This window comes from Macaca mulatta, chromosome 14, assembly GCF_049350105.2.
Source record: "Macaca mulatta isolate MMU2019108-1 chromosome 14, T2T-MMU8v2.0, whole genome shotgun sequence".
Taxonomy (NCBI): domain Eukaryota; kingdom Metazoa; phylum Chordata; class Mammalia; order Primates; family Cercopithecidae; genus Macaca; species Macaca mulatta.
Window position 1 is genome coordinate 108,506,500 of NC_133419.1, and position 13,875 is coordinate 108,520,374.

The 13,875-nt window shown below is 42.7% G+C and overlaps 1 protein-coding gene across 4 annotated transcripts in view; it reads left to right on the forward strand.

The window, feature by feature from the left end:
* The window catches only part of ELMOD1 (ELMO domain containing 1), a 76,589-nt gene extending 71,627 nt beyond the window's left edge, over nucleotides 1-4,962 (forward strand). For 3 of the 4 annotated variants that reach the window (XM_015115591.3, XM_028832650.2, XM_015115592.3), the window contains one exon: nucleotides 3,231-4,962. In XM_015115591.3, the coding sequence (XP_014971077.1) occupies nucleotides 3,231-3,403 (173 nt within the window). In that variant the 3' untranslated portion in view covers nucleotides 3,404-4,962. The remainder of the gene's footprint in view (nucleotides 1-3,230) is intronic. The other variant, NM_001266487.1, reaches the window with a different exon arrangement.
* Nucleotides 4,963-13,875: the final 8,913 nt, after the last annotated feature.

Genomic DNA, 13,875 nt, shown 5'->3' on the forward strand with positions numbered 1-13,875 from the left:
AACCTTTATTTGTTTGTTTGTTTTTTAGAGACAGAGTCTCTCTCTCTCTCTTGCTTAGGCTGGAGTGCAGTGGCACCATCCTAGCTCACTGCAGCCTCAAACTCCTGGGCTCAAGTGATCCTTCCACCTCAGCCTCCTGAGTAGCTGAGGCTACAGGTGCAAGCCACCATAGCCAGCTTATTCTAAAAAACTTTTTGTGGCCAGGCGCAGTGGCTTACACCTGTAATCCCACCATTTTGGGAGGCCGAGGTGGGCGGATCACCTGAGGTTGGGAGTTCGAGACCAGCCTGACCAACATGGAGAAACCCAGTCTCTACTAAAAATACAAAATTAGCCAGGCGTGGTGGCGCATGCCTGTAATCCCATCTACTCGGGAGACTGAGGCAGGAGAATCGCTTGAACCCAGGAGGCAGAGGTTGTGGTGAGCCAAGATCGTGCCATTGCACTCCAGCCTGGGCAACAAGAGCGAAACTCTGTCTCAAAAAAAGAAAAAAAAAAAGAAAAACTTTTTGTAAGCCAGGTGTGGTGGCTCACACCTGTAACCCCAGCACTTTGGGTGGCCAAGGCAGGTGGATCACTTGGGGTTAGGAGTTCAAGACCAACCTGGCCAACATGGTGAAACCCCATCTCTACCAAAAATACAAAAATGAGCCAGGCATGGTGGCACATGCCTGTAGTCCCAGCTACTTAGGAGGCATGAGAATTGCTTGAACTTGGGAGGTAGAGGTTGCAGTAAGCTGAGATTCGCCATGTGCTCTAGCCTGGGCAACAGAGCAAAACCCTGTCTCAAAAAAAGCTATTTTTTGTAGAAATGGGGTCTTCCTGTGTTGCCCAGGCTGGCCTCAAACCCCTGGCCTCAAGTGATCCTCCTGACTTAGCTTTCTAAAGTGTTGGGATTACAGGTGTGAGCCACAGTGCCTGGCAAGAAAGAAGCTTTTAAGAATCAGGTTCCTCATCCAAGGAACAAATAGTGTTGTCACCAGAGAAGTTCAAGCCTGAAGGCTGCCTCTGGGAATCTAAGCATCAGATGACAAGAGACAGAGGAGGTGGCTTCTGGGGCGACTGATCCTTCTGATTTGGGCCTTTTCTGATGTGGTCAGGTTCCCACGACAGTGATAGTGGAACCCTGGCTTGTGTAGCCTCAAGGCCAGTAGAGTGATGGGTTGGTGTGTGCCCTCATCAGAAATGTTGAAAACAGTCAGTTCTAGAGTATGAAGGGCCCAAAGGCAGGCTAGTCCTAAAAGAAATGGTATAAGCCAGGCACAGTGGCATGTGCCTGTAGTCCCAGCTATTTGGGCGGCTGAGGCAGCAGGATCATATGAGGCCAGAGTTCAAGGACAGCCTGAGCAACATCGCATGATCTTGCCTCTAAAAAAAATAACAAACTTAAAAAAAAAAAAGAAATGGAACAGTCAACCCAACCCTCCTCCTAAGTTTACAGACAGACCACATACTTAAACAAGTATAAGCATACTTAACAATGTAATGAGACAAGTAACCAGTGGGAAGGGTCTGTGGAAGTGGACGAGCAGCCGGCCGTGTGTGTTGGGGACAGTGAAGGTCACTCCTATTTTTGTATTAAAATAAAATATGAGTAAAGATTTTTAAAAATGTATGAAATTATGTTGAAGCATTTTTCCATACATAGCTAGTTACCAGAAAACCAAAAAGTATTGATTTTTTTTGTACTGTTAGTATTGAGTATGTTTATTCCAAATTCTCTTCTCATCCTCCCCTTCCCCATTTTCATTTATGCATGCAGGTGGAAAAGCAAGGATTCAAACCAGGTTTCTGGCTCCAGAATCCTGTCTTCTATGTTCTACCTCCTTCTAATGTTAAGACAAAGAAAATTTTGCGTAATATTTGTTTTTCTTTTGTCTTCTTTTTCTTTTTCTTTTTTTTTGAGACAGGTATCACTCTGTTGCTGAGGCTGGAGTGCAGTGGCGCAATCACAGCTCACTGCAGCCTCGACCTCCTGAGCTCAGGTGATCCACCTCAGCCTCCCAAACAACTGGGACAACAGGCTTGCGCCACCATGCCTGGCTGTTTTTCTTTTTTTTAAACTAGGATTACTTCCTTAAGTACTTTTCTTTCTAAGATATAGAGACACCTGAGCTTGTAGTAGTTTACTACCTACAAGTATCTAGCATTATAAAAACAAAACAAAACAAAACACTATGCACATTTCTTTTTTTTTTTTTTTTTTTGAGATAGGGTCTCGCTCTGTCGCCCAGGCTGGAGTGCAGTGGCACGATCTGCAAGCACCGCCTTCCGGGTTCATGCCATTCTCTTGCCTCAGCCTCCTGAGTAGCTGGGACTACAGGCACCCGCCACTAGGCCCGGCTAATTTTTTTGTATTTTTAGTAGAGACGGGGTTTCATCGTGGCAGGTCTCGATCTCCTGACCTCATGATCCACCTGCCTCGGCCTCCCAAAGTGCTGGGATTACAGGCGTGAGCCACCGCGCCCGGCCTATGCACATTTCAATACTAAATGTGGTAGATAAAAATAATTAAACAAATGTGGTAATGGGAGGGGGCATAATGGGGAACAAAGCACAATGAATAGGTTCTTATACCAAATACTTCACATTTATTCCCCAAATTGTTTCAATCCCGATCACTCGTGGGTAGCGTTTTTGAGACACCAAAGGATTTGAATATGAAATTATTGCTTCAGAGCAAGGAAGTCTTATTAACAATTTCATGTGGTTTTGTGACCAGGCTGTGTTGTTCAGGGTTGATTTACAATTTTTATTGTCTCATAATAGAGTGTCAGAATGCATTTGTTTGATTTGTTGGGGTAATTTAAAACTTTAGTTATATCAAATATCAAGAGAATAAAGAATGAGTGGGGTGATTTGGAAAAATTGGACCGTTAGGTTAATTTAATTAGGAGGAGAAGGATGAAGTAGTCACTGTCAGCCTTTCAGACAATGTTCCCGATGCGATTCATATTCAAGAGATGACAGAACTAATTTGTCTTTCTGCTTGGGAAGAATGAGAACCATTCCAGAGCCAATTGCAATAAGCTTGCAGATTGGTAGTCTTCAACTGCACTGATTTTAAAGAATAATCTTAAACAGTGGTATTTTCTAGATTTTGACATCTTCTTTGAGCTCCATGGTTGCTGTGGCTTGGTTCAGCATCTCCCTCAGCATTCAGAATGATTTTGAATGTGATTAAGAATTTTTTTTCTCCTGCATTTTTATCATTGTATTGTCTCCAACAGGCTATTTGATGCACGAATTTCATAAGTTTTGGATTGAAGAGGACCCCATGGACATAATGGAATTTAATCGTGTGAGGGAGAAATTCCGCAAGAGGATCATAAAACAGCTGCAGAATCCAGACATGGCGCTGTGCCCACATTTTGCTGCCTCGGAAGGTTTAATCAACATGTAGTTGCCCACGCCAGTTTTAATGGATACCCTGGAACACTGCCTCATTGTCTTGTTAGATCTCTGCTTAGGTTGCAGCTCACGCATTGAATGCACACAGTGATTGTATGCATGCCTTTTGGTACAGTATTTTCATCTCTTGGTCATAATTCCGAGATCCCCAGAGACCACTGTTTCTGGAGTATCTGTCATCCAGTGACTGCTCATATTGTGGCATTATGCAGTGTTACATCTTGCCTTGACACCCAGGTATGGAGAGAGTTTTCTATTTTTTTAGACTTTTTTTCCTCTCCCTCATAGTTCAGCATTAAAGAATTGTATTTCTCTCGCTGTATTTTGTATGTAAGAGGTTTAGCCGAATCTTGTTCTGTGAAAGCCTTTTAATTTATTGATATGTTTCATGACTACTGCTGCTAGCTTTTCAAGCCAGGTTCATGCTTGGACCTCATTCTGATAAAGTATAAGACTTTAAAATAATACAAACAGGGCCGGGCGCAGTGGCTCCCACCTGTAATCCCAGCACTTTGGGAAGCTGAGGCGGGCGGATCACGAGGTCAAGAGATCAAGACATCCTGGCCAACACGGTGAAACCCCGTCTCTACTAAAAATAACAAAAATTAGCTGGGTGCGGTGGCGGGTGCCTGTAATCCCAGCTACTCGGGAGGCTGAGGCAGGAGAATCACTTGAACCCGGGAGGCAGAGATTGCAGGGAGCCGAGATCATACCACTGCACTCCAACCTGGTGACAGAGCAAGACTCCATCTCAAAAATAAATAAATAAATAAATAAATAAATAAAATAATACAGACAGACACATGATAAGCCAAACTGTTCCTGCAAACATAGCTACGCTTCATGAAATGTAATGAGGCTTACAAGAAGTAACTTTAGGTAGGAGCTGTTTTTGTTTGAAGCACTGCAGAATTATATTGTAACTTCCCCTCACCCCAGTTGCAATTGTGTCATAGTCATCTGTATATCAAACTATTTTATTCCCATAACTCCACTGGCTTGGATGCCTAAGTGTATGATGCTTGAAGCCTCAGAAAAGAAATAAGCATATTTCAAAAACTGCAAAAGGTTTTTCACTGCCTGCCTCTTGCGGAACTGGGTTACACCCTGGCACTGTTCTGATCCAAGCATATTTGCTTGGGGAACTAAGTGCTGACTAGTTTGTTTTCTATGTCAAGAGGCAATATTAAAAAACAATTTGCAAGAAAATGTGTTTCAAGAGAGCAACCTAAGCTAAGTCACTCTGCAATATTTCTTGAAAATAACGACCTTGTCTTGTATCAGTGGAAGATGTAAATTGCTTAGAAAGGGAAAAGTCAAATCGTTCCAGAACTGCTAAAAATCATTTTAAAAACCGTGATTTAGTTTGGAATTATGATTGTAGTCTGTTGAATAGTATTTACCATGGCATTTCATACCCATGGTATTTTATACCTTCTGACTATCAATTTTAGTATTATTAGATGTTTGTGTAACCACTTGCTTATTTAAATGAATTTTGAGTACTGCCTAATTGTCAGTTATATGAATAAATTACATGTCATTCTACTGTAACGTATAGTGGATTTCATATTAATAGTTTCGTGCTCGTACAGCTTCTGAATATGCAAATATGTGAGTGAATAGAATGTCAAAAACAGACAACCTGGAGCTGACTATAAATCACACCATCATTCAGAGTCAGCAAGTTCATAACTTCCTAGGAAACCTGGCTTGGCTGTTGCTAGATAAAGCAGAAACATTAACTACCCATTGTTTTCTTGTCCTTTCTCTCCCTTCTGGGATTGCATTATCCTTTCCCTTTCAGCCATGTACCAAGTGGCAGCATTTTGCATTGCCTTTTCTTATGGCCCTGTGTCCCTTCTTAGAATGAGGAAGGAAAATAGTTGGTTAGCACATGGTGGATACCATGAGTAATGACAAGAATGTATATTCCTCTCCAGAGAACTTGTCAACCTAGTTCCTCAGGCCTGCCTGAGGAGCCCTGAATATCCACCGTAGCTGCAGCTGCTGTCAATGAAGGTGTTATTCCACATGCAGTCCAGCCTTTGCCAGCCACATGTGCTCATTGTCTCTTTTTATCCACTGCGGTCCCATGTCACTGTCACGGCTTGACAGCATGCGGCACTTACACCAGCTTGCGTCTCTTCTGTTCAGATAGAGAGAGTTGATGCCAACAAAGCTAAGAGTTTCCGCTCTCGGCTCCTAGGATGCTTTCTTTCTATTGTATTTGAGCATGGCTGCACAATCTTAGGATGAACAAGCTCTGACAGCTCCTTTGAGCTCTGAGTATTATTAGATTTCTCATTCACACCACTTTGTGGAAGATGCATTCCACCCAGTCACACAAAGTGAGGTGAGAAAAAGAAGAGGAGAGGCTTCAAAAGCATCAACAACCTGTGGAGTGTGTGTGTGTGTGTGTGTGTGTGTGTGTGTGTGTGTGTGTGTGTGTGTATGTGTGTGTGTGTGTTTCCCTTGAGTATTTTCAGCTTATACTTATTCCATTGAATAAGGGTTGACCACATAAAATGTAAATTGTGCGGCAAGCCTCTTCCAAGTCTTCCAAAACACTACTTGCTACGATAAAAACACATTCCTGTTTGCACTAGAGAAAGAAAACCTTTCGAAGCACTGTTTCTGAAACTTGACTGTGACCTTCCTTCTCACAGTTCTTGTTATGGTACTGAAAAAAATTTCGCCTGGTAACATACCATCTTTTCCATATTTGAAAAGAGGCTTAAATATATACCAATCCCAAAAGACAGGGTGACCTTACAATGTATCTTCCAAAACAGAACACTGTTGAGAGAGAAAGAGGATGTCGTTAATAGTTTCTTTAGAACAACAGAGTAAACTGGGACAATTTAAGAAAACTGAGATGTTAGGTGGCCAAGAGAGACCAAGAGACAGACGTAAGGATTGTGCACCCACAACGTGATTAATCAAATATAGCCCGATTTCTTTACTTTCAAGCCTCTGGCAGGAGAAGTACATCATAGAGATATAGACATTTTGATATGCAGGACACTACCCAAAATCTTAGAGACCCATCACAGGCATGGGCTTGGTTTGAGCTGAGAAATTCAGCTGCATAGATGGGGCCTAAGTTGGCAATGGGGACATAAAACCTGACAATCAAACTCCATGGCAACAAACTGTCTTGACCCATAAACATATGGTGCCAGATCCAAATTGAAGGGGAGTGCGGAGGGGAGCGGAATTGGTGGAATATGAGGATAGGAGATGGGAGATGATGGAGAGAAGAGGAAGGGGGCAGAGAAAAAGGAAAATATCAGCTAGGCCCATAGCCACTGAGCCTTCTGACACAGACTCTATTAAAGCAATGCCTCTAACTCTTCAAGGAGCTCAGAAATGGTAGCTGCTCTAATCTAGAGACAAAATGGCAGAAAAGCAGAACCAAATATAACATCAAGTCCTAGAAGATGAAAGAGATTCTGGTACAGATTCCATTTCAAGAGCTCACATTTAGCCGGGTTTTATGCCATGTGCCAGGACTGTGCTAGTCCTTACCTTGCATTATTTCATTTCCTTAACAACACACAGGATCAGATGGGTTTTTGTCTGCCTGCGCACTTGTTTTTCTAGACAAACACCCTTGTTTTTCTAGACAAACAGGTTTAGATAAGTTAATACATTGCCAAAGGTCTCAAGAGAAGTATTAGGTTGGTGCAAAAGTAATTGTGGTTTCACCATTGAAAGTAACGGCAAAAAACTGCAGTTGCTTTTGCACCAGCCTAATAAATGGCATAGCTAGACTTGAACCCAAGACCTTAACCCCAGACATTCAATCATTATGCTGCTGTCTACCGAACTGGAATCCTCTACCATCCCAGGACACTGGTGAATTATAAACACACACAAATGTGCACACACACTCCACCCCCAAGTGATAGCAGATGTGTTCATAAATATTTCTCGCTCAGATGTCTGTAGGGTGAATTCAAATGCTGCCATACTATCCCTCAGGACTGCCCACAGTTTTGGTCAGATTTTTTTCCCCTTGCTACTCAAAGAACAATTCTAGGACTGTAAGCTCTTTCTCCTGATCCCTGTCTCCCCCAGGAGGGGAGGCTGCAAACCTCCTTCCTGTTCCCTTGCAGGGCAAACCTCAGCAAGGTGGGTTTGCAGGACCTGTGCGATGGCAAGCTCAGGCCGGAAGCTACACAGCATTTATCTCTATGGAAGGAGAAACACGCAGGGCTTTGGGCATGTGTGCGCTTCATAAATAAAACATTCCTTTCGCAGCTGAGGTTGTTGTGTCTCATTGACCTGACATAGCCTTCAGAATGCTGCCACTCATAGACACTAACAGGAATTATGTTGTCCGCTAACATCGCTGGGATGCTTCATGGAAACCCCACGGAGATGGTCAGGACAGGGTCAGGACATGGTTACAAAGATCAAACCCTTGACTACTTTTTTTTTCTTTTCTTTTTTTTAATCATAGCACTGTGCAATGCTTTGGGAAAGACCATAGAAGAAGAGTTTATGGGCCGGGGGAGGTGACTCACGCCTGTAATCCCAACACTTGGGGAGGCTGTGGTTGGTGGATCATGAGGTCAGGAGTTCGAGACCATCCTTACCAACATGGTGAAAACTCGTCTCTACTAAAAATACAAAAATTAGCCGGGCGTGGTGGCGGGCACCTGTAATTCCACCTACTTGGGAGGCTGAAGCAGGAGAATCGCTTGAAACTGGGAGGCAGAGGTTACAGTGAGCTGAGATTGTGCCACTGCACTCCAGCCTGGGCAAGAAAAGCAAAACTCCGTCTGAAAAAAAATAAAAATAAAAATAAAAATAAAGAGTTTATGGCCACTAGAAAAGAGTGGCAAAGAGAAGAGATAGCTGAGATTAATCTTGAAAAACCACAGGTAAACCCCCTCTGTTATACAAGTTAAATGGCCCTTTTGTGATTTCACCTACCCTACAAAGGGTCAGAGGATTTCCACAGCATCACAAGGCATAAGTTTTGGAATCAGCTTTACTAGGAAATTTTCTAAAGCAAGGGTCAGCAAGTGAAGAAGGTTCAAGTACCTCCCATGCTCACAAGGCACACCAAGGCCTGGTGGTGTAGGTCTGAGTTCAGCTGGAGAGGGTCCTACCCCCTATCGTTCTTTCTTTTAGGGAAAGCATGAAAGCAACCTTGGCCAAGGGGTGAAGATCTGATCAGAACACATTGCAGCAGGCAGTCTGGCTTGGCTGCCAGCCGGTTGCGAGCTGAGTGGGAGCACAAGTTCCCTGCACCTGGAGGCCCTGAGGTCTGTGGGATGTTGCCCTGGGGGAGGAAATCTCTGGTTCTAAGGGAAGCTAAGCTGGGATGCAACCTCTTTGCTAGAAGAGAGAGGAGCTTTCAGTTATAGCTGGTTTGTCCAGGCAGCCCAGAGTGAGCTCATGAATTATATTTTGAGAAATCTCTTCATATTACACCCATATACTTACATTTTTGACATAATAGCTCTCTGTACCAAGTGTATAACAATTATAGAGGAATAGGGACATCAACAGCCTCAAGCTATATGGTACTAAGAGTTACATCATCCACTTTGGGTGACGATTTTACTCTTTCTGCAGAGCACAGCCGCAAAAAATTGCAATCCAAAGACCCACGTTCTAGTGCACGTGCTGCTTCCTTCCTTAGGTCAATGATTTCATCCTTCTGACTTTGCTTTTACCATCTGTAACATAAAAATAATAATGACAACTCTTCTTCAGAGGATTATTGTAGGAGTAAAATTCAAATAAGCTAACAATAATTATTAGCTATAAGTGTTTGGGAAACTCCAAAGTGCTAGTCAAACACAGGTTTAATCATGGTTCAATTTTCATCCCTCTGGTTTTTGGCTATGAACTTCCTCTAACAAAGAATTCAGCTACAAAATTTGTCCTTGGAGCCAGTGTTCCTCACTAATTCAATTCAGCAAATATTTATTGAAAACTTATTTTAGTCCCAGGCATCGTGCCAAGTCTGGGGACCAAATGGGAGACAAGACAGTGTGGCCTTGGTCTCAGGGACCTCACAGTCTGAATCTAGTGCCTGGCTTCTCAAAGCCCAGTCTTTGGACCGCCATGAAGAGCACTGTTAGAAATGAATCCTCTCAGCCCCGTCCCCAGACCTACTGAATGATAGTCTTCATTTTAACACTCCCCCAGGTGATGCATGTGCACATTCAGCTGAGAAGCACTTCTCTAGGGATTATTGATCTGGTTTTTTCACTGAAACCTGACAAGATTTAGTCTCAGTTGTTGATGGTTTAGAAATCAATCAAATATTCCCTTTGTTTTCCCTCAATTTACGCAGTCATTATAACTTGACCCTGCTCCCACCTCTAACAAAGGACTTCATGTTCTGTTGTCATCACCCAGAGGTGCAAACAGGAGCTGGCATGGAGAGGAGGAGGGCCTCATCCTGGACACCGGCCTCAGAGGGTGGCCTACCCCCATGCCATGCTGCTTGGGACGCTTCCTACAGTAGCCAAAGCTGGTCCTGCCCCCATGTGGACCCCCACGGATGACCTTTCTCAGAGGGTCCTTCTTTCAAGGTATCTGTCAGGATGGCCAATCTCCTAGATGCTGGAGAAAACAAATGAGTCGAGTCTTTGCTTGTTAGCTTGTTCGTTGTCTCCTCACTAACCAGAACCACCTGGATGCTGCTCGGTGACGATATTTGTCCGTTCTGACTGCCGTTGACAGAATTCCATAGACTCAGTGGCTTAAACAACAGTCTCACAGTTCTGGAGGCTACAAGTCCCAGGTCAGTGTGCCAGCGTGGTCGGGTTCTGGTGAGGGTCTTCTTCCTGGCCTGCAGATGGCCCCCTTCTCACTGTGCGCCCCGTGGCCTTTCCCCCGTGCATGTGCTAAGAGAAAGGGAGAGAGAGAATCTTTTTTTTTTTTTTAAGACGGAGTTTTGCTGTTATTGTCCAGGCTGGAGTACAATGGCACAGTCTCAGCTCACTGCAACCTCCGCCTCCCAGGTTCAAGCGATTCTCCTGCCTCAGCCTCCCGAGTAACTGGGATTACAGGTATGCACCACCATGCCCGGCTAATTTTGTCTTTTTAGTAGAGGTGGGGCTTCATCATGTTGGTCAGGCTGGTCTCAAACTCCTGACGTCAGGTGATCCACCTGCCTCGGGCTCCCAAAGTGCTGGGATTACAGGCATGAGCCACCATACCTGGCCGAGAATCTCTTACTTTTTTTTTTTGGAGACAAAGTCTCACTGTCATCCAGGCTGACGTGCAGTCCTGCCATCAGGGTTCACTGCAGCCTCGAACTCCTGTGCTCAAGCAATCTTCCCACCTCAGCCTTCTGAGCAGCTGGGACCACAGGCATTCGCCACAACACCTCGCTAACTTTCTTTTTTCTTTTCTTTTTTACAGATGGGGTCTCAGTATGTTGCCCAGGCCAGTCTTAAACTCCTTGTCTCAAGTGATCCTCTCGCCTTAGCCTCCCAAAATGTTGGGATTACAAGATGAGCTACCACACCTGGCCTCTTTTACCCTTCTTATAAGGCCACCAGTTTTATTAGATTAGGGCTTTACCCTTATGGCCTCATTTAACCTTAATTACCTCCAATGCTCATCTCCAAGCAGAGTCACATTGAGGGTTGGAGCTTCAACATATAAAACGGTCTGGGGGTGGGGCGGGGCGGACACAATTCAGTCCATAGCACCAACTCTTTCTAGAAGTTATTTGAAGTCTGAGCTTTGTGCTTCCTAGAATGAACCCAGGAGCTTGAAAGCACCAATACAATCAAAATAGTACAATTCTGCTGCCCAACTGTTCTAATCCTATTTTAAGAGAGTACCAAAACCTTTGCAGAGCAAGGTAGAATCCATTCTTAAATAAACCAAAGAATCTCACACATCTGAATATTTTTGAATGATCTAGAATAAAGATGAGGAATTTAAATCAATTAAAAATACTAGCCAATTATAAGAAAGCTATTAACATGTTTCTATGAAAATGTAGGTTTGGGGTTATATGCATTCTTCCCGTAAGCCACATAGCTAATTTCCTGGCTTCAGGCCTTTTCCTTGCTTAAACTTACATTCCCAACTTATATTCCTGACCCCATGTAAGAAATGAGGGCCAGGCGCGGTGGCTCATGCCTGTAATCCCAGAGCTTTGGGAGGCCAAGGCAGGCTAATCACGAGGTCAAGAGATCAAGACCATCCTGGTCAATATGGTGAAACTCGGTCTCTACCAAAAATACAAAAATTAGCTGGGCGTGGTGAGGGCGCCTGTAGTCCCGGCTACTCAGGAGGCTGAGGCAAGAGAATCACTTGAACCCAGGAGGCGGAGGTTGCAGTGAGCTGAGATCGCACCATTGCACTCCAGCCTGGTGACAGAGCGAGACGCTGTCTCAAAAGAAAAAAAAAAAAAAGAAATGAATTAACATGGATGAACATGCTACACAAATGTGAAAAGTTCTCTTTTTAAAAATTATTACTATTTCACATAAGGACACATGGATCATCTAAACAGGATCTATCTAAAATACAATTAACTGGCTATAGGTTTACTTGTTTTTATAAATTAATACATTTTAAGTACATTTATTTGGAGAACTTTTTTCCAGCTTTCAAAAGCATCTTTTATTAAACTTCTTAAGATAATCGTGTTTATTTACAACATGAAGTTGTAAGAAATAATATGAAGAGATTCCATCTACACTTCACTCAGTTTCCCCCAATGGTAACATCTTGCATAACATAATACAAAATTACAGTCAGGAAATTGCCATTGATACCATTTACCCACTTACTCAGATTTCATTAGTTTTACATGTGTGTGTGTTTCCATGCAACTTTATCATGTTGGTGGATTCATGAAATCATCACCACAATCAGTATCTGGAACAGTTCCATCACCGTAAATATGCCACCTCCCTCCCTCAAGCCCCCGTAAGCCCTGGCAACCACTAATCTGTTCTTCATCTCTATCATTTGATCATTTCAAGAATGTTATAAATAGAATCATACAGTTGATAACCTTTTTTTGGATCAGCTTTTTCACTCAGCATAATTCCCTTGAGATTCATCCAAGTTTTTATGTGCATCAGTAATTCACTCCTTTTTACTGCTGAGTAGTATTCCATGGAGTGAACATACCACAGTTTGTTTAGCAGGTTTACCCTAAGCAATTCCCAGCTTGAATTTTCCCTTTAGTTTAGTGATTTGGGGGTCCCAAGATATTTTCCTTTCACGTAGGTATATGGTTATATCTTATTGTAGTTTACATTTGGTATGTCCCTAATGACTACAGTGTTGTACATCTTTTCATGTTGTTGGTTGTTTTGTTTTGTTTTGTTTTGTTGCTATTTTGTAACCTCTGCAGTGAAATTTCTGTTCATATCTTTTGCCCGTGTTCTAGTTGAATCGTTTGTTTAGTTTTGAGAGTTCTTTATAAATATGGGATACTAGTCCTTTCTCACGTATGTGGCTTGCAAATATTTTTTACCAGTCTTTAGTTTGTCTTTTTATCCCCTTAATAGAGTCTTTCACAAAACTAAGATTTTAATTTTGATGAGGTCCAATTTATCAGTTTTCCTCTTGTGGATCGTGACACTTTTGGTGTCAAAGTCTAAGAATTCATCACTCAGTCCTAGGCCCTGTAGATTTTCTATGATTTTTTGCTAAAGGCTTTAGAGTTTCATATTTTACATTTAAGTCTCTGATCCATCTTGAGTTAACTGTTGTATGAAGTGGAAGGTTTAGATTGAGGTTCATTTTTTTAGCCTATAGATATTTAATTGCTCTGCCACATTTGTTGGAAAGGCTATCCTTCCTCCATTGAATTGTTTTTGCACCTTTGTCAAAAATCACTTAGATGTATTTCTGTGGGTGTGTAGCTATTTTAAAAGATCATTGAACGCCTCTGCTCTTCAGTTTCTTGTCTGGATAATAACAGTTCATTCAGAAAATATTTATTAATCTGCTATGAGGCAGACTGTGTGCCAGGCACACTATAGCTGCCCTTAAATTATTATCAGTCTTGGAAGTGAGTAAACATCTAAGCAAACACATCATAATGGAACAAGGGTTATGACTGATCTCAGAGAGCTCTGAAAGCACCAATCTTGGCTGAGGGTAAGGGTTAAAGATCTCGCCAGGAAGACTGTTGCTTAACCCAAGTCTTTAAAGAAGAGTAGGAATCTCCAGGTAAGCAGAGGCTACAAGTTGTTCTCCAATACCTGATGGAACTTCCTCTCATAGTAACAGAAACTCTTAATTTTAAACTGGAGCACATGGTTCTCCAGAACAAAGACTTAACGTTTCCTGACTTTACTTCCAGCTAGGTGTTTGACTAATTCTGATTAATAGCATGTAGATGGGAGCATTGTTGGAAGCTTCTGAAATTATTCCATTAAAGATATGTGGAACTGAGGCCAGGCACAGTGGCTCATGCCTGTAATCCTGGCACTTTGGGAGACCAAGGGAGGTGGA